We start from the raw sequence: 25,513 nt of genomic DNA on the forward strand, positions 1-25,513 counted from the left end.
CTAGCATCTGTTGAACGATTGTTGTGAACCAAACACTGGGCTTAACATTTTCCGGTCCTTTTCTCTCGTAAACTCTTAATCATCTTTTAAGCGGATGCAGCTATTATTCCCATCTCACAGTGGAGGAAACTGAGGTTTAGAGAGAATGAGAAACTTGTCCAAGTCCACAGCTGATGGGGAGAGCTGACCTATCCCAGCCCCCAACATTTTACAAGCTAGAGACTTGGAAGTGTGGACAGAATGGCCCGGTTTTCCATAAAACTGAAATAATCAGGGCTTCGAGGGCCCTCCCATCCCCTGGTCCGAGAGTAACTCCTGCGTCCTTGCTCCCTGAGGGGCCTCCACCTCTCCATTTTATTGGGTTGGCCAAAAGGTCGTTCGGATTTTTCCGGATTTTTCCGAACGACCTTTTTGGCCAACCCAATATGAACAATGATGTCTGTAGCTGCAAAGGTCAGAAGCCAAAGGACGGAGCTTTTTATTCTCTAATATCCAGGAGCCTTGGCAGTGAAAGGTGCTTTGGGGCTTGAGAATCACAGAGGAAAGCTGAGTAGTTAGGAGCTTCCCAGAAGGGTGGGTTCCAGAAGGACTGGGTTTCAGGCCCTTCTCTGCTTCCAACTGGCTACGTGATCTTGGGCAAGTTCATGCTCTTCTATGGGCCTCGGTTTCCCTCCTGTACAATGTACATTCCTCTGCTGATGTAAAAATCCTTACCCCAGCCTTGCTAATAGCCCTCCCCATACTAGCCCCGCCCAGACTGGCCCCGACATTCCAGAAGCAGCCCTGAAGTGAAGTTGAAGGTCCCAGGTGGGAGTTGTGACCCATCTCTGAGTTTTCTCCTGAGTTCTGGGCCCTGGACTAGGTCCTGGCAGGGTATCTGGCCTTCGCAGATCAGAGCCATCAGAAGGGAGAAAAGCCCTGTGCCTCTGAGAAAGGCCTCAGGGAGGGGGGCCTGCATTGTGATGACCTCATCCATTCTATGACATCATCCTCTCTCTTATTCCCACTCCTCCCTGATCAACTGCTCTGCAAACAACCATCAATCTGAATCCCAAAGGCCGGAGAAAGTCTGTTCTCCAGTACCTGCTGCTGATCTTCTGTCTCACCCATCAAAAAGCACCATGAAATTGGAATTCACCGAGAAAAACTACAACAGCTTCGTACTGCAGAACCTGAACAAACAGAGAAAACGCAAAGAGTACTGGGACATAGCCCTGACTGTGGACCACCATGTCTTCTTTGCACATCGCAATGTGCTGGCTGCGGTCTCCCCACTGGTGAAGAACCTCATCTCCAACCATGACATGAAGACCACTGACGAGCTCTTTATCACCATTGAACCCAACTACCTGAGTCCGACCACAGTGGACCAGCTCCTAGACTACTTCTACAGCGGCAAGGTGGTGATCTCAGAGCAGAATGTGGAGGAGCTCCTTCGTGGGGCCCAGTATTTCAACACACCCCGCCTTCGAATTCACTGCAATGACTTCCTGATCAAGTCCATCCGCCGTGCCAACTGCTTGCGCTACCTCTTCTTGGCTGAGTTGTTTGAGCTCAAAGAGGTGTCAGACTTGGCCTACTCTGGCATTCGTGACAACTTCCACTACTGGGCCAGTCCTGAGGGCTCCATGCACTTCATGCGCTGTCCACCTATCATCTTTGGCCGCCTGCTCCGAGATGAAAACTTGCATGTACTCAACGAAGACCAGGCTCTCAATGCACTCATCAATTGGGTATACTTCCGGAAGGATGAGCGGGAGAAGTATTTCAAGAAGTTCTTCAATTACATTAACCTCAATGCTGTCTCCAACAAGACACTAATGTATGCAAGCAACAAGCTGATGGGCATGGAGAACAGCTCAGCCCACTCAACCCTGATTGAGAGTGTCCTTGTGGACCGCAAGCAGGAGAGGCCAACCAGCCTGCTGAGCTACCAGCGGAAAGGGGCCCTGCTTGATTCAGTGGTCATCCTAGGTGGCCAGAAGGCCCACGGCAAGTTCAACGATGGAGTGTTTGCTTATATCATCCAGGAGAACCTGTGGTTGAAGCTCTCAGAGATGCCCTACCGGGCAGCAGCACTGAGTGCCACCTCTGCCGGCCGCTACATCTACATCTCTGGTGGAACCACTGAGCAGATTTCAGGGCTGAAGACAGCTTGGCGGTATGACATGGACGACAACTCCTGGACCAAGTTGCCTGACCTGCCGATTGGCCTTGTCTTCCACACCATGGTGACCTGTGGGGGAACAGTGTACTCAGTGGGAGGCAGCATTGCCCCAAGGCGCTATGTCTCTAACATCTATCGCTATGATGAGCGCAAGGAGGCCTGGTGCCTGGCAGGGAAGATGAGCATTCCTATGGATGGCACAGCCGTGATCACCAAGGGTGACCGGAACCTGTATATTGTCACCGGGCGGTGCTTGGTGAAGGGTTACATCTCCCGGGTCGGGGTGGTGGACTGCTTCGACACCAACACTGGGGAGGTGGTCCAGTGTATCACCTTTCCTATTGAGTTCAACCACCGGCCCCTGCTCTCTTTTCATCAGGACAACATCCTCTGTGTGTACAGCCACCGGCAGAGTGTGGAGATCAACCTGCAGAAGGTAAAGGCCAACAAGACAACCACCTCAGTGCCTCTCTTGCCTAACAACTGCCCCTTGGATGTGTCCCATGCTATATGCTCTATTGGAGACAACAGAGTGTTTGTGTGTGGAGGTGTCACCACAACCAGTGATGTCCAGACAAAGGACTATACCATCAATCCAAATGCCTACCTGCTGGACCAAAAGGCAGGCGAGTGGAAGACCCTGGCCCCCCCACCGGAGGCACTGGACTGTCCTGCCTGCTGTCTAGCCAAGCTACCTTGCAAGATTCTTCAAAGGATTTAAACAACTTTTTAAGTGGGAGAATAAGTAAATGCATTATTATTCACAATTTAATGAGAGAGAGAAAGAGAGGAAGGTGTTGGTTCCTTTTTAGTCTCTGGCCCCGAAGGTGGAGATCCTGGGCTCTGGCTACTCCCAGTGGGGGGAGATTCAGGGCTGCCCATTACTGGAGCGATCCAAGCTGAGGCTGAAAGAGTCCCTGGTGGGTGGGATTGAGGCATATCTCAGGCACTGGCTCCCAGTGGGTGAAGATTCAGGGCTACTCCATCATTGAAGGGATCCAAGCAGAGGCTGGAAGGGGATCCTGGATGGGTGAGATCAAGGCATCTCCCAGGCACTGGCCAAGGTGATGTCTGAAAGGCTCCCTATCCTATACCCCTGTAGTCACCTTGAAGACACATGCTAGACTGACAGGTAAAGCACCTGCTTAGAGTTGTGAAGCCTCAGGCTCCTCCAACACTCATTTCTGAGTCTTCCCAGGAAGGCAGGGGAGGGCCAATCCCAGGTCTGGGAGAGGAGCCTCCTGGGTTAGGGAGGGAGAGGGTGGTGTGAGCCAGGCTTGGGGATGTGGGCAGAGGGTGCGGGGTTGGGACAGGAGAGGAGGCAGGGTTGCTTGGCTATTGGGCTGGACGATGCAGCTATGATGTGTCTCATTTGTGGGCAAGTTGAAAGGTTACTTACATGTTTCCAGTAAGCAAGTTTCATTGGGAACTTTCTCCAGGAATACAAGGTCTAAGGAACTGGGGGTGGAAGAGAGGTGAGTAAAGGGAGAAAAAAGAAACCTACATCTCTGTTGGAGAGATAAGGGAGATGATGGGATGAGAGTCAAGATGGTTTAGTATCAGGGTCCTGGACACTGGGGACAGATGACCTGGTTCAAATGCCAGTTCCACCACTTACTGGGTAATCCTGAGAAAGTAATTAACATCTCTGTGCCTTAGTTCCCTTATCTGTAAAGGGGGGACAATAAGAGCACCTGCCTCACTGGGTGATGTGATGTGCAAAGTGCCTAGGACAGTCCCTGGCATATATTAAAGTGCTGCGGGAGCACTTTTATAAAAGAAAAAAAAAAAAAGGAAAAGAGGGATGAGGCAAGGGTCTAGGTTCTTGGACCCTGATATTAACTTAGGTTCCATAAAATGTTCTTTGGGACTCCCTACCTCAAAACCTAGTGAGCTCTCCTCAGTTCTAACTACCTCTGTTTCCCTTTCATTCGTGTGTTTCCGTATAATTCTAAACAATTTAGAAGAAACTGACCAAGTCCTTGAATACCACGTATAATCCTCCTTCATCCATTCACTTGTCCCTTCATGAATTCACTTACTCATCTGCTCATCAGTTCACATACACAGACACACACACACTCACTGGGGCCTCTCTGCGCAGGTCCCTGTGCCGGGTGCTCGGGCCATGGGGATGACCAAGGCAGTCCCAGTCCCTGGGAGAGAGTGTCCACCAGTGCATGCAACAGGAGTAGTACACAAGCCAGATATGGAATTTCAATTTTTCTAGTAGCCATATTAACAAAGTAAAAAGAAATGAGTGAAATTAATAACATATTTCATTTAATGCAATATACCTAAAAATTAACATTTAAACAAATAATCAATGGAAACATTTATTAATGAAATATTTAACATTTTTCTGTATATTGAGCCTTTAGAACCCAGTGTGTATTACACTTACAGCATGGCTCATTTTGGACTGACCACATACCTCAAGGCCCATGAAGCTAGTGGCTACTGTATTATACATGTGGAATACTTTACATATCCTCATGGTTCATATCTACTCCATCCCCTTCATTTTCCCACTCAATCCTGCTTCACCCACTCAGCTGCAGCTTCTTGACTTCCCTGAAGGGTGGCCTCTCTCTTCAAAGCCTATCCCTCTGCCCAGGTCTTACTTCGCTCCCTCCAGTCCAGGACCTTGGACTTCACAGCTGACTCTCTCTCCCCTGGGACTTACCCCACATTTCTCTCTTCTCCAATCCTGGGCAGCCCCTGCCTCTGCTCACCTCATTGTATCTCCCAGCTGGAAGAAGAGGGTCCTACAGACCCACACAGCTAAGCCCAGCTGCCCTACTCCCACCCCACCAGGCTTGGCTGAGCCAGTCACCTCTTATGACACCAGATGGCCGTTCCCTACTGCTGATTCTCCAACCTTCTCTGGTATCCTGGGGCCCTGCCCTTCCTTTCTCTTTCTTCTCAGCCACTTATCTCTCATTTTGCCACCAGAACTCCAGAGAAATAGAGGTCAGACGATCTAGCACCATAAGTCATCGGTTGTCCCCCCCAAAAAAACCTCTCCAGAGCTTCCACTGCTTTTCTGCACCTCGGAGGAAGAGGTGTCCTTCCATGACTCAAAGCAATCTCTCATCTTGTTCTGTTTCCTCACAACTTTCCAGCCTCCCCAGTTCCCTCCCTCTCCACATTCCCTTCCTGATGTCTTCTCTTCATTCCAGAAATATTCTCAAGGTTCTGCTAGCCTGAAGACAAACCCTCTTCAGTTTTGAGGTCCAGCTCTTGCTATCTGCCCATCACTTTCCTCAGCTGAGCTTCCTAAATGTTGCCTCTGCTCTCTGGCTCCAGACCAAACTCTAACCCACTCAATCTGGCTTCTGTTCCCACCACACCACCAAACTGTCTCCTGATGACACTGTTGTCTTTTTCTCAGTGTTTTCTTTTCCTTGCAGTAGGATTCCCTTCCTTCCTTCCTTTCCTTTTAGCATAGTGAGATTATAATTTGATATATTAATCAATGTGGTCCTTCTTTGCTCCTTCAAAGTTAGACCATGAAGCTGAAGCTTCAGGGTTTATTGCCCTGAGGAGGTTGGCACAGCTGAATGTAGGAATCGGAGTTCAACTCTAGGCTTCTGTTGCTAGAAGAGCTTCAGCAATTCATAGCAGAGATTATGGTCTTGTTAAGACATGACTTTTGTACAATAACCCATGTCTTCAAACTGGAATACATGAAGTCTTTCCAAGGGAAATTCAGACAAGCATAGTTTGAAGGGAATCAGTTTTCAGATCCTCAACTTTTTTCCTAAAATTGATCTGAGAATACACCTGTGGTGGAGATTTCATTCTAGTTCTCTTTTCCCATCTTCCTTTTCAAAATGATCTGTCAAACATTTTATGCATACACAGAGAGCAACATTTAACCACTCCAAATCTTCCCAGGGTGCACTGCTCTGGATGCCATGTAAGGATATAAACTAGTGTCAGTGAAGTGTTGGCGAAGATTCCTTTCATCAAGACATCAATATCCAAAGAAGAGTTTGTGGTATTGATACTTTTCTGTCTTATCTAGACAGTGTGTGTGTTGACGTGTGAAGTCTGGTGTTATAAACTGGGGTATTTTGTCCAAGATAGGTCTTTAAAAATGTTAAGTAGCACAGTGCTATGAGGACATTTTTTAAAATCATTATTGACTAGTAATTCACCCATTTAAAGTATAGAATTCAATGGTTTTTATATATTCAGAGTTCTACAATCATTGCAACAATCAATTTTAGGACATTTTCATCACTCCAAAAAGAAATCCTGTACGCCATAGCTGTGACTCTCTAGCCCCCTCAATTCCGTACCCCCAGGCAACCAATAATTTAGTTTCTGACTCTATGGACATTTCATATAAAATGTGACCTTTTTTTCTGGCTTTCACTTAGCATAATGTTTTCAAGGTTCATCCATGTTGTAGCATGTAATTCATTCCTTTTTACGGCTGGATACTATTCCATTGTGAGTAAAATACAACATTTTATGTATCTGTTTATCAGTTAATAGACATTTGGTTTGCTTCTACTTCTTGGCTGTTATGAGTAGTGCTCAATGAACATTTGTGTACAAGTTTTTGTGTTCACACAGGTTTTCATTTCTCTTGGGTATACACCTAGGAATAGAACTGTTAGATCAAATTTTAACTCTGTGTTTAACCATTTGAGGAACTGCCAGACTGTTTCCCAAAGCAGCTGAACCATTTGCCATTCCCACCAGCAATGTATGAGGGATCCAACTTTTCTGCCCTCTCAGCAGCACTTATTATCTGTCTTTCTACAAACAGTCATCCTAGTGACAGAAAGCAGCATCTCATTGTGGTTTTGATTTGCATTGCCCTGATGCTTAGTGATGCTGGATATCTTTTCAGGGGCTTATTTTTGATGACAGTTGTTATCAGAGAAAGTATTATTCTTGAGGAAGAGTTCTCAAGGTACAAAGGTAGTGGGACTCAGAAACATGACAGTCTTTGTGCCATTATTTCATTCAGGCCACAGAATCGTAACAAGTCTCTATTCCTTCCTACCAAGCCATCTATCTTAGAATATTAAAGATTTTTAAAAGTATGTTAGAAAATATCCACTACCAAGCATATCCTTTCTGGATTTTCACCATTCTCATTAATGAGAAAATGCTCCCATTCTCCTGGGTCTATTTGGTACCATTTAAAGGATGACATAAAAAATTCTACATTTACGTTCATAAGAACAGTTTTACACATTAAACGCTTATTAGAATGCTTTATTCAGAGTTGTAAGAAACATTTAAAACCTTTTTTATTAGGAATATAACCCACATAGAAAAGCAACAATACATAATTGTATAGCTTAATGAATTATAACTATTGTAAATATCCATGTAACCATTACCGAGCTCAAGCAATAGAATATTGCTAATACCTCAAAAGTCTCCTATGTGGCCCCTTCCTGATTACATCCCTTCTCTGCTCTCTGAGCTTTATGATAATGCCTTCCTTGCTTTTCTTTGATCTTAGTTTCCTGACCAGGGATCTAACCCAAGCCCTCGGCAGTGAAAGCACAGGCTCCTAACCACTGGACCACCAGGGAATTCCCGTTTCTTGCTCGGTATTCCTGCCTGGCGGATCCTGGTGGACAGAGGTGCTTGGCCGGCTACAGTTCATGGGGTTGCAAAGAGTCAGACATGACTGAGCGACTAAGCACAGCACATAGCTTTACCATCTAAGTAGGCATTTCTAATACATAGATTACTTCAGCCTGCCTTTGAACTTTACGTAAGAGACTTGTACTGTATGAATTATTTTGTGTCTGGCTTCTTTCAATCAAATTGTTTTCACAATTGATCCATATTGTTGTACGTAGGTATAGTTCTTCCCATCCATCTTCTGTATAGTATTCTGTCATATGAACGTATCCTTTTATTTATCCAGTCTCCTGTTCATGGATATCTGGGTGGTTTCCAGTTTGGACAATTACAGACAATGCTATTCTTGTGAATGTATCTTGATACATGTGTACTCAACTTTATCTAGAACATAAGTGGAATTGCTGTCTTCATTTTTAGATAATGCCAAACTATTTCGCAAAGTGATTGTGCCAGTTTATACTGCCATCAGCAGTACTTGAGAGTTCATGTTGTTTCTACATGCTTGCCAATACTTAGTATGTCAGATTTTTACTGTTGCAAATCAGATATGAAGTATTATCTCAATGTGGTTTTAATTTGCATTCTCTTGATTGATAATTAAAAGTTAAGCACCTTTTAATGTTTATTGGACATTTGGATTTCCTCTTTTGTGAAATCTTTTTTTCTATTTGGCTGACTATTTTCTCTTTTTGACTTGTTGGAATTTTTTTTTTTTCAATTTTTTTGAGTTAGACCGTTTTTAAAGTTGGATTTGGACCATTTTTAAAGTTTTTAAAGTTTACTGAATTTGTTACAATATTGCTTCTGTTGTTTATGTTCTGGTTTTCTGGCCCGGAGGCATGTGGGATCTTAGCTCCCCAACCAGGGAACCATTGAACCCATACCCCCTGCATTGGAAAGTGAAGTCTTAACCACTGGACCACCAGGGAAGTCCCTGGAATTAAATATAGATTAGATATGAGTCATTTACCAGTTTCAAATGTGGTAAATATCTTCTCCCATTCTGTGGCTTGCCCTTCCACTCATAATGGTATATTTTAATTTTTATTAGTCTGATTTGTCTTTTCATTTTTGGTTACTGCTCTTGATACTTGAGGAAATCATTCTTTACCCTGAGGTCACGAATATCCCTTTGTTGTAAATCACATGTCCATACATGGGTGGATATGCTTATGAGCTCTCTTATTCCATTGGTCTATTCATCTGACCTTATGCCAATAGCACAGCCTCCATTTCTATAGCTTTGTCATATCTGATATGGTTTAGAATTTGTTTCTCAAGATCCACAAAACTTCTGAGGTTTTGGTTGTGATTGTGCTGAATTTATAGATCAATTTAGGGAAGTTTCATATATTTACAATATCAGTTTTTAAAATTCATGGACATGGTATATTTTCATTTTAGGGAGTCTTCTGTAATTCTTCTTAACATTTTATACTTTGTAGAGGTCTCACGCAATGTTTATTAGATTTATTCCTAGGTACTGGACATTTAAAAATTAATATATATTATTAAAATATATATAGTCATGTGTATTAGATATAATATTCTTTAAAAATATATAGCATTCTTTGAAAAATTCATTTCCTCTTTTTAGTCTATAGAAATACATTGATTTCTGTATATTAATTTTGTACTTAGCAGATTGTAGGGGATCTTTATATATTCCAGATGTGAGCTCTTTCAGTTGTACATGTTGTAAATATCTTCTCTCCACTCAATATGAATCATAGCTCTAAATGTAAAATGTAAAACTACAAAACTTTTAGAAAAAAACATGGACCAAATCTTTGTAACTGGGGGTTAAGCAAAGATTTTTTAGATATGACATGCAAAAAGCATGATCCATTTCAGTTCAGTTCAGTTGCTCAGTCGTGTCCAACTCTTTGCGACCCCATGGACTGCAGCATGCCAGGATTCCCTGTCCATCACCAACTCCTGGAGCTTGCTCAAACTCATGTCCATTGAGTCAGTGATGCCATCCAACCATCTCATCCTCTGTCATCCCCTTCTCCTCCTGCCTTCAATCTTACCCAGTATCAGGGTCTTTTCCAGTGAGTCAGTTCTTCTCATTAGGTGGCCAAAGTATTGGAGTTTCAGCTTCAGCATCAGTCCTTCCAGTGAATATTCAGGACTGATTTCCTTTAGGATGGACTGCTTGGATCTCCTTGCAGTCCAAGGGACCCTCAAGAGTCTTCTCCAACATCACAGTTCAAAAGCATCAATTCTTTGGCACTCAGCCTTCTTTGTGGTCCAACTCTCACATCCATACATGACTGGAAAAACCACAGCTTTGACTATATGGACGTTTGTCAGCAAAGTAATGTCTCTGCTTTTTAATATGCTGTCTAGGTTTGTCATAGCTTTTCTTCCAAGGAGCAAGCGTCTTTTAATTTCATGGCTGCAGTAACCATCTGCAGTGGTTTTGGAGCCCAAGAAAATAAAGTCTGTCACTGTTTCCATTGTTTCCCCATATATTTGTCATGAAGTGATGGGACTAGATGCCATGATCTTTGTTGAGTGTTTGAATCTGTAGATTTATATCTTTGCCAAATTTGGCAAGTTTTCAGCTGTTATTATTTCAAATATTTTTTCCAGCTTTGTACACTTTCTATTTTCTTTCTGGAAGTCTGATGGAACAAATGTTACACTTTTTGTTGTTGTTGTTCCACAGGTCCCTGGGGCTCTTTTCAGCTTTTTTTCTCACTGTTCAGACTAATATTTACTGATCAATCTTCATATTCAGTAACTCTTTTACCTCTGTCGTCTCCATTTTGCTTTGGGATCTATCTGAGTTTTTTTTTTTTTTTTTTTTTTTTTTGGGTTGCCATTTCCTCCGTCAGGGGATCTTCGCAGTAGGGTATTTATTTATTTTTTTTTTTTTTTAATAAATTTATTTATTTTACTTGGGGGCTAATTACTTTACAATATTGTAATAGTTTTTGCCATACATTGACAAGAATCAGCCATGGGTTTACATGTGTTCCCCTTCCCGAACCCCCCACCCACCTCCCTCCCCCTCCCATCCCTCTGGATCATCCCACTGCCCCGGCCCCGAGCCCTTGTCACATGCATCGAACATGGAATGGTGCTCTGTTTCACATATGACAATACACATGTCTCAATGCCATTCTCCCAGAACGACCCACCCTCACCTTCTCCCTCAGAGTCCATAAAATTGTTCCATGCATCTGTGTCTCTCATTCTGTCCCGCATATAGGGTTATCGTTACCATCTTTCAGATTCCATATATATGCATTAGTATACTGTATTGTTGTTTTTCTTTCTGGCTTACTTCACTCTGTATAATGGGCTCCAGTTTCATCCATCTCAGTAGAACCGGTTCAAATGTATTTTTTTTAATGGCTGAGTAATATTCCATTGTGTATATGTACCACAGCTTCCTTATCCATTCATCTGCTGATGGACATCTAGGTTGCTTCCATGTCCTGGCTATTGTAAACAGTGCTGCGATGAACATTGGGGTACACGCGTCTCTTTCAATTCTGGTTTCCTCGGTGTATATGCCCAGCAGTGGGATTGCTGGGTCATATGGCAGTTCTATTCCCAGTTTTTTAAGGAATCTCCACACTGTTCTCCATAGTGGCTGTACTAGTTTGCATTCCCACCAACAGTGTAAGAGGGTTCCCTTTTCTCCACACCCTCTCCAGCATTTATTGCTTGTAGACTTTTGGATAGCAGCCATTCTGACTGGTGTGAAATGATACCTCATTGTGGTTTTGATTTGCATTTCTCTAATAATGAGTGATGTTGAGCATCTTTTCATGTGTTTGTTAGCCATCTGTATGTCTTCTTTGGAGAAATGTCTGTTTAGTTCTTTGGCCCATTTTTTGATTGGGTCATTTATTTTTCGGGAATTCAGCTGCAGAAGTTGCTTGTATATTTTTGAGATTAATTGTTTGTCTGTTGCTTCATTTGCTATTATTTTCTCCCATTCTGAAGGCTGTCTTTTCACCTTGTTTATAGTTTCCTTTGTTGTGCAAAAGCTTTTAATTTTAATTAGGTCCCATTTGTTTATTTTTGCTTTTATTTCCAATATTCTGGGAGGTGGGTCATGGAGGATCCTGCTGTGATTTATGTCGGAGAGTGTTTTGCCTATGTTTTCCTCTAGGAGTTTTATTGTTTCTGGTCTTACGTTTAGATCTTTAATCCATTTTGAGTTTATTTTTGTGTACGGTGTTAGGAAGTGTTCTAGTTTCATTCTTTTACAAGTGGTTGACCAGTTTTCCCAGCACCACTTGTTAAAGAGGTTGTCTTTTCTCCACTGTATATTCTTGCCTCCTTTGTCGAAGATAAGGTGTCCATATGTGCGTGGGTTTATCTCTGGGCTTTCTATTTTGTTCCATTGATCTATATTTCTATCTTTGTGCCAGTACCATACTGTCTTGATGACTGTGGCTTTGCATCCATTTATGATTAAAACCCTCCAGAAAGCAGGAATAGAAGGAACATATCTCAACATAATAAAAGCTATATATGACAAACCCACAGCAAACATTATCCTCAATGGTGAAAAATTGAAAGCATTTCCCCTAAAGTCAGGAACAAGGCAAGGATGCCCACTTTCACCACTACTATTCAACATAGTTTTGGAAGTTTTGGCCACAGCAATCAGAGCTGAAAAAGAAATAAAAGGAATACAGATAGGAAAAGAAGAAGTAAAACTCTCACTGTTTGCAGATGACATGATCCTCTACATAGAAAACCCTAAAGACTCTACTAGAAAATTACTAGAGTTGATCAATGAATATAGTAAAGTTGCAGGATATAAAATTAACACACAGAAATCCCTTGCATTCCTATACTCCAATAATGAGAAAACAGAAAGAGAAATTAAGGAAACAATACCATTCACCATTGCATCAAAAAGAATAAAATACTTAGGAATATATCTACCTAAAGAAACAAAAGACTTATATATAGAAAACTATAAAACACTGATGAAAGAAATCAAAGAGGACACAAACAGATGGAGAAATATACCGTGTTCATGGATTGGAAGAATTAATATAGTGAAAATGAGTATTCTACCCAAAGCAATCTACAGATTCAATGCAATCCCTATCAAGCTACCAATGGTATTTTTCACAGAACTAGAACAAATCATCTCACAATTTGTATGGAAATATAAGAAACCTCGAATAGCCAAAGCAATCTTGAGGAAGAAGAATGGAACTGGAGGAATCAACCTGCCTGACTTCAGACTATCTGAGTTTTTTAAATTTTTGTTTTTAAAGGTTTCCAGTTCAAACATTTCCATTTTGTTATTCTTTGTATTTTATCATTTCTTTACTGAAACCTTCTAATTTTTCAGTTGTTCCAAGGGTGTTTACAATTATTTGTAAGAGCACTTGTATAATAGCTGATGTAAGTCTTTGTAAGATAACTCCAATATCTAAATCATCTTGGTATTGATATGTGTGGACTGTCTTTTGTGTGTGTGTGTGTGAGTTGAGATTTTCCTGGTTATTCATATGCCAAGTAATTCTAGATTGTACCTTAAATATTTTGAATACTATGACATAAGACTTTGGGTCTTATTTAAATCCTATGAAGAATGTGGATATTTTTGTACTAATATATAATTGACCAAACTAGTTTCAGGATATAAATTCCAACTGACCTCCTATGGGCTGTGCTTAGAATTTCATTCCAATCTTCAAAGATTTTGTACGGGTATTTGAATCTGTCCTATGTTTGGGCCACCTAGTGACCAATCTGGGACATCAGTTCAGTCGCTCAGTCATGTCTGACTCTTTGCGACCCCATGGGCTGCAGCATGCCAGGCCTCTCTGTCCATCACCAACTCCCAGAGTTTACTCAAGCTCACGTCCATTGAGTCGGTGATGCCATCCTACCATCTCATCCTCTGTCATCCCCTTCTCATCCTGCCTTCAATCTTTTCCAGCATCAGGGTCTTTTCAGATGAGTCAGTTCTTCTCATTAGGTGGCCAAAGTATTGGAGTTTCAGCTTCAGCATCAGTGCTTTCAATGAATATTCAGGATTGATTTCCTTTAGGATGGACTGGTTGAATCTCCTTGCAGTCCAAGGGACTCTCAAGAGTCTTCTCCAACACCACAGTTCAAAAGCATCAGTTCTTCGGCGCTCAGCTTTCTTTACACTCCAACTCTGACATCCATACATCACTACTGGAAAAACCACAGCTTTGACTAGACAGAACTTTGTTGGCAAAGTAATGTCTCTGCTTTTTGATAAGCTGTCTAGGTTGGTCATAACGTTTCTTCCAAGGAGTAAGCATCTTTTAATTTCATGGCTGCAATCACCATCAGCAGTGATTTTGAAGCCCCCCAAAATAAAGTCAGCCACTGTTTCCATTGTTTCCCCATCTATTTGCCATGAAGTGATGGGACCAGATGCCATGATCTTAGTTTTCTGAATGTTGAGTTGTAAGCCAACTTTTCACTCTCCTCTTTCACTTTCATCAAGAGGCTCTTTAGTTTTTCTTCGTTTTTTGCCATAAGGGTGGTATCATCTGCATATCTGAGGTTATTGATACTTCTCCCAGCAATCTTGATTCCAGCTTGTGCTTCCTCCAGCCCAGCATTTCTCGTGATGTACTCTGCATATAAGTTAAATAAGCAGGGTGACAATATACAGCCTTGATGTACTTGTTTCCCAATTTGGAAGCAGTCTGTGGTTCCATGTCCAGTTCTAACTGTTGCTTCCTGACCTGCATACAGGTTCTCAAGAGGCAGGTCGGGTGGTCTGGTATTCCCATCTCTTGAAGAATTTTCCACAGTGTGTGGTGATCCACACAGTCAAAGGCTTTGGCACAGTCCATAAAGCAGAATTAGATGTTTTTCTGGAACTCTCTTGCTTTTTTGATGATCCAGTGGATGTTGGCAATTTGATCTCTGATTCATCTGCCTTTTCTAAATCCAGCTTGAACATCTGGAAGTTCACAGTTCACATATTGCTGAAGCCTGGCCTGGAGAATTTTGAGCATTACTTTGCTAGTGTGTGAGATGAGTGCAATTGTGCAGTAGTTTGAGCATTCTTTGGCATTGCCTTTCTTTGGGATTGGAATGAAAACTGACCTTTTCCAGTCCTGTGGCCACTGCTGAGTTTTCCAAATTTGCTGACATATTGAGTGCAGCACTTTCACAGCATCATCTTTTAGGATTTGAAAGAGCTCAACTGGAATTCCATCATCTCCACTAGCTTTGTTCATAGTGATGCTTCCTAAGGCCCACTTGACTTTGCATTCCAGGATGTCTGGCTCTAGGTTGGTGATCACACCATCATGATTATCTGGGTCGTGAAGATCTTTTTTGTATAGTTCTGTGTATTCTTGCCACCTCTTCTTAATATCTTCTGCTTCTGTTAAGTCCACACCATTTCTGTCCTTTATTGTGCCCATCTTTGCATGAAATGTTCCCTTGGTATCTCTAATTTTCTCGAAGAGATCTCTAGTCTTTCCCATTCTATTGTTTCCCTCTATTTCTTTGCATTGGTCACTGAGGAAGGCTTTCTTATCTCTCTTTGCTATTCTTTGGAACTCTGCATTCAAATGGGTATATCTTTCCTTCTCTCCTTTGCTTTTTGCTTCTCTCCTTTTCATAGTTGTTTGTAAGCCCTCCTCAGATAACCATTTTGCCTTTTTGCATTTCTTTTTCTTGGGGATGGTCTTGATCACTGCCTCCTGTACGATGTCGCGAACCTCCATCCATAGTTCTTCAGGCACTCTATCAGATCTAATTCCTTGAATCTATTTGTCACTTCCCCTGGATAGTCGTAAGAGATGTGATTTAGGTCATACCTGAATGGTCTAGTGGTTTTCCCTACTTTCTTCAATTTCAGTCTGAATTTGGCAATAAGGAGTTCATGATCTGAGCCACAGTCAGCTCCTGGTCTTGTTTTTGCTGACTATATAGAGCTTCTTCATCTTTGGCTGCAAAGAATATAATCAGTCTGATTTCGGTGTTGGCCATCTGGTGATATCCATGTGTAGGGTCTTCTCTTGTGTTGTTGGAAGAGGGTGATTGCTGTGACCAGGGCGTTCTCTTGGGAAAACTCTGTTAGCCTTTGCCCTGCTTCATTTTGTACTCCAAGGCCAAACTTGCCTGTTACTCCAGGTATTTCTTGACTTCCTACTTTTGCATTTCAGTCCCCTATAATGAAAAGGACATCTTTTGTGTGTGTGTTAGTTCTAGATGGTCTTGTAGGTCTTCATAGACCCATTCAACTTCAGCTTCTTCAGCATTATTGGTTGGGGCATTCCCTGGTGGCTCAGATGGTCAAGCGTCTGCCTGCAATGCGAGAGACCCAGGTTTGATCCCTGGATTGGGAAGATCCCCTGGAGAAGGAAATGGCAACCCACTCTGGTACCATTGCCTGGAAAATCCCATGGACAGAGGAGCTTGGTAGGCTACAGTCCATGGGGTTGCAAAGAGTCAGACATGACTGAGCGACTTCACTTTCTTTCTTTAGACTTGGATTACTGTGATATTGAATAGTTTGCTTTGGAAACGAACATAGATCATCCTGTCGTTTTTGAGATTGCATCCAACTACTGCATTTTGGACTCTTTTGTTGACCATGATGGCTACTCAGTGTCTTCTAAGGGATTCTTGCCCACAGTAGTAGATATAATGGTCATCTGAGTTAAGTTCACCCATTCCAGTCCATTTTAGTTTGCTGATTCCTAAAATGTCATGTTCACTCTTGCCATCTCCTGTTGAACCACTTCCAATTTGCCTTGATTCATAGACCTAACATTCCAGGTTCCTATGCAATATTACTCTTTACAGCATTGGACTTTACTTCCATCACCAGTCACATCCACAACTGGGTGTTGTTTTTGCTTTGGCTCTGTCTCTTCATTCTTTCTGGAGTTAGTTCTTCACTGATCTCCAGTAGCATATTGGGCACCTATGACCTGGGAAGTTCATCTTTCAGTGTCCTATTTTTTTGCTTTTTCATACTGTTCATGGGGTTCTCAAGGCAAGAATACTGAAGTGGTTTGCCATTCCCTTCTCCAGTGGACCACATTTTGTCAGAACTCTCCACCATGACCTGTCTGTCTCGGGTGGCCCTACATGGCATGGCTCATAGTTTCATTGAGTTAGATAAGGCTGTGGTTCATGTGATCAGATTGGTTTGTTTTCTGTGATTGTGGTTTTCAAGCTCTCTGCCCTCTGATGGAGAAGGATAAGAGGCTTATGGAAGCTATGTGATGGGAGAGACTGACTGAGGGGGAAACTGGGTCTTGGCCTGATGGGCAGGGCCATGCTTAGTAAATCTTTAATCCAATTTTCTGTTGATGGGTGGAGCTGTGTTCCCTCCCTGTTGTTTGAACTGAGGCCAAACTATGGTGGAGGTAATGAAGATAATGGTGACCTCCTTCAAAATGTCCCATGCACTCACTGCTACATTCAATGCCCCCAACTCTGCAGCAGGCCACCGCTGACCCACACCTCTGCCAGAGACTCCTGGACACTCACAAGCAAGTCTGGGTCAGTCTCTTGTGGGGTCACTGCTCCTTTCTCCGGGGCCCTGGTGCACACAAGGTTTTGTTTGTGCCCTCCAAGAGTGTTTCCCCAGTCCTGTGTAAGTTCTGGCGGCTCTATGGTGGGTTAATGGTGACCTCCAAGAGGGTTTATGTTGTACCCAGGTCTGCTGCACCCAGAGCCCCTGCCCCCGCAGCAGTCCACTGCTCACCCATACCTCCTCAGGAGACACCCAAACACAGTTCTGGCACAGTCTCTGTGGGGTCTCTGTGTCCTGGTGCGCACAAGGTATGTTTGAGCCCTCTGAGCATCTCTACAGGGTATGGGGTGTGATTCTAAACGTGATTTCACCCCTCCTACCGTCTTGCTGGGGCTTCTCTGCCCTTGGACATGGGGCATCTCCTCATAGTCACTCCAGCGCTGTGCACCTGCCACTCCAGCACTGGGCAGCAGACATGGGGTATCTCCTCACAGTCCCTCCAGCACCGCACAGCCACCGCTCCAGCGCCTACCATCTTGCTGGGGCTTCTCTGTCCTTGGACATGGCTGAGGGTAAATTCAGTTCTCTAAGTCTTATACATGCAGACTAAGACGAGATCAATCAAACTACAGCTAAGGGCTGAGCCTATGAATTTGCAAACACACTCTCCCAAGCTCCTCATTCTCCATGATCTCCCTTGGACTCTTCAGTTCCCCAGGGTTACTCTTTTTGGTTCTCTAGCCAGAGAAAATAAAAGCTAGAGCTATACTTAGCCCACTCTGCCATGTACTTTCTCATAGCCATGCCCACATCTGAGGTCAAGTGGGAGAAAGACCAGAGGATAAAAATGATGAACTCATTGCCAGTTCAGGGCTTCATATTTTGGTCTTCCTTGATTTGTCTGCCACTGTTTACTTTTCAGAGTCCTCAGATAGCTTCTGCTCTGTGCATGCAGATAGGTTTCATATCTGCACTCAGTGGGAAAGACCAGGGGGAATGTGCTGACTTCATCTTACTCCCAACTCAGGTTTTTTTCAACTATATTCATGAATGACTTTGCCTATAATTTTCCTTTCTCTTACTGTCTTTGTTGGGTTTTGTATCATTATGCTTCCCGTAAAATCAGTTGAGAAGTATATTCTCCCTTTCAAAATTCTCTGGAAGAATTTTGTGAAGACTGAAATTTTCACTAATGAGGCCAAATGGAATTTTCTTTGTGTGAAGAGTTTTAATTTATTAAAATGTTTTTAATAGTTATAGGAATACACAGTTCTATTTCTCCTTGTTATTTTTAAGATGTATTTTCTAGAAATTTCTCTATTTCATTTATATTTTCAAATCTGTTAACATATATTTATCTGTATATCCTTTTATAATCTTTATAATGTCTTTAGACTCTTCAGTGATCCTATTTTTATTCCTGATTTTGAATTTTTAAAAAACCTTTATGAGTCTCACATAGGTGCCTGTATGACTTTGGATAGTCAATAGTTTCATAGATATTACTCCAAAACCATAAATAACTATCAGAAAAACTAAAAACTTTTGTGTCTCAAAGGACACGATCAAGAAGGTGAAGAGACACAAATTGAGAAAACAACTGAAAAGCACATACAAGACAAGGAATACATAAAGAAGTCTTACAACTCAACAATAAGAGAAAAAACAATGTAAAGATGGGCAAAGGATCTGAATACATTTCCTCAAAGAAGATACACACATGGCCAATATGCACATGAAAAGATGCTCAATATTATTAGCCATCAGTGAAATGCAAATCAAAACCATAATGAGATACCACTTCATACCTAGTAGGCAGCTACATTTAAAAAAAGACAGATAATAAGTATTAGTGACAATGTGGAGAAAAATGGAACCCTCAAACAATGTTAGTGGGAGTGTAAAATGGTACAACCACTTTGGAAAAGTCTGGCAATTTCTCAAATGATTAAACATGGAGTTACCATATGACCAGTAATATATATATACTGGGTATTGTTGCTGTTCAGTCACTCAGTCATGTCCAACTTTTTGCAGCCCCATGGACTGCCGCACGCCAGGCTTCCCTGTCCTTCACCATCTCCCGGAGTTTGCTCAAACTCATGTCCATTGAGTCAGTGATGCCATCCAACCATCTCATCCTCTGTTGTCCCCTTCTACTCCTGCCTTCAATCTTTCCCAGCATCAGGGTCTTTTCTAATGAGTCAGCTCTTCACATCAGGTGGCCGAAGTATTGGAGCTTCAGCATCAGTCCTTCCAATGAATATTAAGAATTGACTTCCTTTAAAATTGACTGGTTGGATCTCCTTGCAGTCCAAGGGACTCTCAAGAGTCTTCTCCAACATCACAGTTCAAAAGCATCAATTCTTTGGCACTCAGCCTTCTTTGTGGTCCAACTCTCACATCCACACATGACTACTGAAAAAACCATAGCTTGGACTATACAGACCTTTGTCAGTAAAGTAATGTCTCTGCTTTTTAATATGCTGTCTAGGTTTGTCATAGCTTTTCTTCCAAGGAGCAAGTGTCTTTTAATTTCGTGGCTGTGATTTGGGAGCCCAAGAAAATAAAGTCTGTCACTGTTTCCATTGTTTCCCCATGTATTTGCCATGAAGTGATGGAACCAGATGCCACGATCTTACTTTTTTGAATGCTGAGTTCATGCCCATTGATTTCTTTCCTAGGTGCACCTACTCAAGGGAAATAAACATATATGCACACAAAAGCTTTATACATGAATGTGCATAGCAGTATCATACATAATAGTTTAAAAGTGTTCATCAACTCATAAGTAAAAGTGGTATATCCATACAATGGAATATTATTCAGCTATAAAAAAGAATAAAGTACTGGGACATGCTACAACATGAATGAATCTTGAAAACATTTGCTAAATGAAAGAAGTCAGTCACAAAGGACCATATGTTCTATAACTCCATTTTTATAAAGTGTACATAATAGGCAACTTTGTAGAGACAGAAAACAGAAAATTAGTAGTTGTCTAGAGCTGGAGGACTTAAGAGTATTGAGAAGTGGAAACTAAACATTCAAAGTTTTTTGGGTCGGTAAAGAATCCACCTGCAATGCAGGAGACCCTGGTTCGATCCTAGGTCAGGAAGATCCCCTGGAGAAGAAAATGGCAACCAACTCCAGTATTCTTGCCTGGGAAATCCCATGGACAGAGGAGCCTGGTGGGCTACTTTCCATGTGGTCACAAGAGTCAGACATGAGTTAGTAACTAGACCACCACCACCACCAATAATGTTCTAAAATTTATAGTGGTGATAGATGGACAATTCTGTGTTTTTACTAAAAGCCATTGAACTGTATACTTTAAAATGGGTGAATCATATGGTATGGAATTTTATCTCAATAAAGTTACTAAAAAGATACCAAGCCTCTGTCTTGGTCATTCATTCTTTCTTGGATTACTCACTCTTGAGGGTGTCAACTTCTGTGTTATGGGCAACTCTTTAGAGAGGCCCATGTGGCAAGGAACTGAGGCTTCCTGACAACAGCCATGTGAGGTCACCTCATGAGAGATCCCCCTTAGATTCTTGACCCTCTGAAATTGTAACAAATCATGTTGGTTATTTTAAGGTACTAATTTCTAATTACACTGTGATAGATAATACAAGCCCATCAAGATCTTTTAAGACATGAAGTTCTAATAAAGTTTTTATATTTAGTAATATTTAGTAATTGTAAAATCTTCTAGTTTATTTTGTTGCTTTGATTAAATGTATACTGCTAATAATGATCTCAATGCAAAACAAAATTTTAACATTCAGAGCTTTACTATGGTAATGGGGTATATTTTTAAAAGTTAATTATATTACATATTTTTATTATTAGGAAGCATGATGGGGCAAGTGTTGGAATATGTGTTCATGGAGCAAAAGTAAGAATCTGAGATTTATTAATGAAAAGCTATCATTTTAAAATGGATTATGGTGAGTATAAAATTACTATGGTATTTAGATGCCACCAGATACATTTTAAAAAGCAATGCAACAATTTTATTTGAAAGGATCAATGTTTACAATATATTAGAAATTATATCCCTTGCAACTAATTAAGTTTTGAAAAAATTTAGATGTCAATTAAAAAATGCACAAGAGGCATGTAGATTTGAAACAATTCTTTTAGGGAGGGTACTTTCTATCTTGCCTGGAATTCATGGTGATTATCTTGAGTCTGTGGTTTGATTTCCTTTACCCTTACATATAGTTTTTTTTTAAATGCTCTTTTCTGTGTTTTTCATCCTTTGGTTCTGTTTCATCTTGGATATTTTTCTGCTCTATCTTCTGGTTCATTAATTCTCTTTTCAACTATGCTGCTGCTGCTGCTGCTGCGTTGCAACTATGTCTAACCACTATTAAATAACTTGCCCACCATTGCTGCAATTAGATCCTCCTCTCTCCCGAACCTCAGACTTAGATTTCCAACATCCTGTGAAATGTCTCCTGAATATCTCACAGGTCCCTTGTGTTCAATATGTCCACACCTGACCTCTTCATTTGTCTCATCTCCTTCCCCATTCCACACAACCGGCTTTTCCTGTTGTGGCTATTTCTGTTCATGGTTTTCCAAGCTATAAAAGTTATCTGTGAATCTCCTCTCTCTCTTTCTGCCTCCTAAAAACACAGAAAATAGCATTAAAAAAAAACATGGAATATGAGGGATAGGTTTTATAATGTAATTTTAGCAAGGTGAATAAAGAAAGAATGGTGCAATAGCAGAAGAGAAAATGGCTAAGAATTTCCCAAATTGGCAAAGGAAATCAAACTACAGATTCAAGAGAATCACCATGAACTCCAAACAAGATAAAAAGTACCCTCCCTAAAAGAAGTGTTTAAAATCTACATGCTTCTTGTGCATTTTTAAAGTGACATCTAAATTTTTTCAAAACTTAATTAGTTGCAAGGGACATAATTTCTAATACATTGTAAATATTAATCTCTGCTTCTGCCTCCCACTTACCAAATACTATGTGTATTATCTGCATTATTTTCCTTCCACCTAAGCCCACTGCTCTGTTACCTAGAATATCATCCTTGGCCCCCTACCTCTGCTCCTGAGCCACAGACGCAGTCTTTTCTACTGTTTTCTCTGCTTTCAAAACCCTCTCCTAGGCTAACTGCCTAAGCTGCCAGAAGATTCTTCCAGAACACAGTTCTGACTGAGTCACTGGCTGAGGAAAATCCTTAAAAGGCTCCTCACAGCTTCTGAAAATTTAATAATAACTCTTACCTGGCACTCAAGCCCTCCATGATTTGATTCCCACACACCTTCTTCAGCTGTATCCATTTACTTTCCTGCTCTTCCATCTAGCCAAATCACTACCCAGAGGACAGCCTGCCTTTCTTCCTCTCCATCATATATATTGCACAACCTGTCTCCTTTGAGACGCATCTCAAGTGCCATTCAACTCCAGCAACAAATATTTACTGAACACTTGCTATGTGCCAGGCATAATGCAAGACCCTAAGAATACGAAGATAAGTAAGGCATACATGGCCCCTGCCCTCCGCTAAAGGTCTAGTGGGAGAAACAGATACTGAACTTATCTCCTGCATGAAACTTTTCTAGGACTTCTCAATCAAATATGACTTGCCTCCCTTCTGTCTTTTCAATTCTTTGCTTGCTCACCATTGTCCTCTTCACATTCCTACTGCACCACCATCTGCACCAATCGATAATAATTTGTAAGGCTTCGCAGGTGGCACTAGTGGTTAAGAACCCACCTGCCAAAGCATGAGACGTAAGAGACACAGGTTTGATCCCTGGGTTGGGAAGACCCCCTAGAGGATGAAATGGCAACCCACTCCAGTATTCTTGCCTGGAAAACCCCACGGACAGAGAAGCCTGGTGGGCTGCAGTCTACAGGGTCACAAAGAGACAGACACAACTGAAGTGACTTAGTACACATGCAATTCTTACCACCCTTCTTCTGGATCAGATCCTTTCTCGCTTTTGAGAGTGAGCTCTGTGTATTAATCTCTCAACAAAGACCCTTCAGACGTCACCATGTGGCCCTTGGTCAGGCTTTGGCAGAGTGCTGAGGAAGGACCCTGTGCAGTCTCATCTCTGCCTCTCCCCACAACCAAGAGCTCTTCCCAGCTGTGTCACTCGGTACTTCCCTCTCCCCATCTCTCCCATTCCAGGCCAGGAGCTCCCCTCCTTGTGTAGACTTCTAGCTACCTCCTGTGTATCTCCTAGGTCTTCTCTGTCTCCTGTCAATCACTGGAACTCCCTAGAGGCAGTAAACCAGTGGCTTTGGTGATTGCAGATATGCTTTATGATCATTCTTTCTTCCTTGCATCTCTCCTAGTCCCTACTTCCTGTGGTAGTAGGGACTTCACATCAATGCTCCCCATCCAGCTCTGTACTATTGCCCCACCTGGACCTTCACCATGTCATTCCTCAACTTCTTTCCCACAGCCTCTGCCCCTATCCATCCTGTACATCAGTTCAGTTCAGTTGCTCAGTTGTGTCTGACTCTTTGCGACCCCATGAACTGCAGCATGCCAGGCCTCCCTGTCCATCACCAACTTCCGGAGATTACCCAAACTCATGCCCATTGAGTCGGTAATGCCATCCACCCATCTCATCCTCTGTCATGCCCTTCTCCTCCTGCCTTCAATCTTTCCCAACATCAAGGTCTTTTCAAATGAGTCAGCTCTTCGCATCAGGTGGCCAAAATACTGGGGTTTCAGCTTTAACATCAGTCCTTCCAATGAATATTCCAGACTGATTTCCTTTAGGATGGACTGATTGGACCTCATTGCAGTCCAAGTGACTCTCAAGAGTCTTCTCTAACACCACAGTTCAAAAGCATCAATTCTTCTGTGCTCAGCCCTCTTTATAGTCCAACTCTCACATCCATACATGACCACTGGAAAAACCATAGCCTTGACTAGATGGACCTTTGCTGACAAAGTAATATCTCTGCTTTTTAATATGCTGTCTAGGTTGGTCATAACTTTCCTTCCAAGGAGTAAGCGACTTTTAATTTCATGGCTGCAATCACCATCAGCAGTGATTTTGGAGCCCCCCAAAATAAAGTCAGCCACTGTTTCCACTGTTTCCCCATCTATCTGCCATGAAGTGATGGGACCGGATGCCATGATCTTAGTTTTCTGAATGTTGAGCTTTAAGCCAACTTTTTCACTCTCCTCTTTCACTTTTAACAAGAGGCTCTTTAGTTCTTCTTCACTTTCTGCCATAAGGGTGGTGTCATCTGCATATCTGAGGTTATTGAAATTTCTCCTGGCAATCTTGATTCCAGCTTGTGCTTCCTCCAGCCCAGCGTTTCTCATGATGTACTCTGCATATAAGTTAAATAAGCAGGGTGACAATATACAGCCTTGACATACTCCTTTTCCTATTTGGAACCAGTCTGTTCTTCCATGTCCAGTTCTAACTGTTGCTTCCTGACCTGCATACAGGTTCTCAAGAGGCAGGTCGGGTGGTCTGGTATTCCCATCTCTTGAAGAATTTTCCCCCAGTTTATAGTGATCCACACAGTCAAAGGCTTTGGCATAGTCAATAAAGCAGAAATAGATGTTTTTCTGGAACTCTCCTGCTTTTTCGATGATCCAGTGGATGTTGGCAATTTGATCTCTGGTTCCTCTGCCTTCTCTAAGTCCAGCTTGAACATCTGGAAGTTCACAGTTCACGTATTGCTGAAGCCTGGCTTGGAGAATTTTGAGCATCACTTTACTAGCGTGTGAGATGAGTGCAATTGTGAGGTAGTTTGAGCATCCTTTGGCATTGCCATTCTTTAGGAAAACTCTTCTAAATCTCAACCAAATTCCATATCTGAGCTCCAACCCACCTCCCCTGTGAAGTCATCCCTAAACCCCTCAGACGATTTTCCCAATTTTGATTGTATAAACACCTGTTGACTTTGCATGATGAGAGGTGGTTCCTCCTTTAGCGAGTGACTCTCCAGATCCTTCCCCAGAGTTATGCCCTTGCCTCCGAAAGAATGCTGTCTGTCCCTCAGCTACTACTGCTGTAAGCAGCGGAAAGTTGTCTTCCTTGGACCCCCTCAGGGTAGTCCCTCTTCCTTATCCCCCTAACAGGGGCAGGATATATTGTTTCAAAGAGAAGAGGAATATGAAACTGCTGCATGCATTGTTGCCAATTTATGTTACAGATGAGCCAATTTATGTTCAAGGATGAGCATTAAAAGGGAGGGAATTAACTAAATTTCAGGCCCTGCAATTTTATGTTCTTAAATGTTT

General features: G+C 42.1%; 2 protein-coding genes across 2 annotated transcripts in view; one reads left to right on the forward strand and one right to left on the reverse strand.

Annotated features, from left to right (window-relative positions):
- Positions 1 to 25,513, reverse strand: part of GNE (glucosamine (UDP-N-acetyl)-2-epimerase/N-acetylmannosamine kinase) — a 94,584-nt gene that overhangs the window by 9,537 nt on the left and 59,534 nt on the right. The window lies entirely within an intron of this gene.
- On the forward strand, positions 1,006 to 2,952 carry CCIN (calicin). The gene has a single exon (XM_081508894.1). It carries the CDS (start codon positions 1,122 to 1,124, stop codon positions 2,886 to 2,888), a length of 1,767 nt encoding a protein of 588 aa, XP_081365020.1. The 5' UTR covers positions 1,006 to 1,121; the 3' UTR covers positions 2,889 to 2,952.

The sequence above is a fragment of the Giraffa tippelskirchi genome, chromosome 1, assembly GCF_054371585.1.
Source record: "Giraffa tippelskirchi isolate mGirTip1 chromosome 1, T2T-mGirTip1v1.2.pri, whole genome shotgun sequence".
Taxonomy (NCBI): Eukaryota; Metazoa; Chordata; class Mammalia; order Artiodactyla; family Giraffidae; genus Giraffa; species Giraffa tippelskirchi.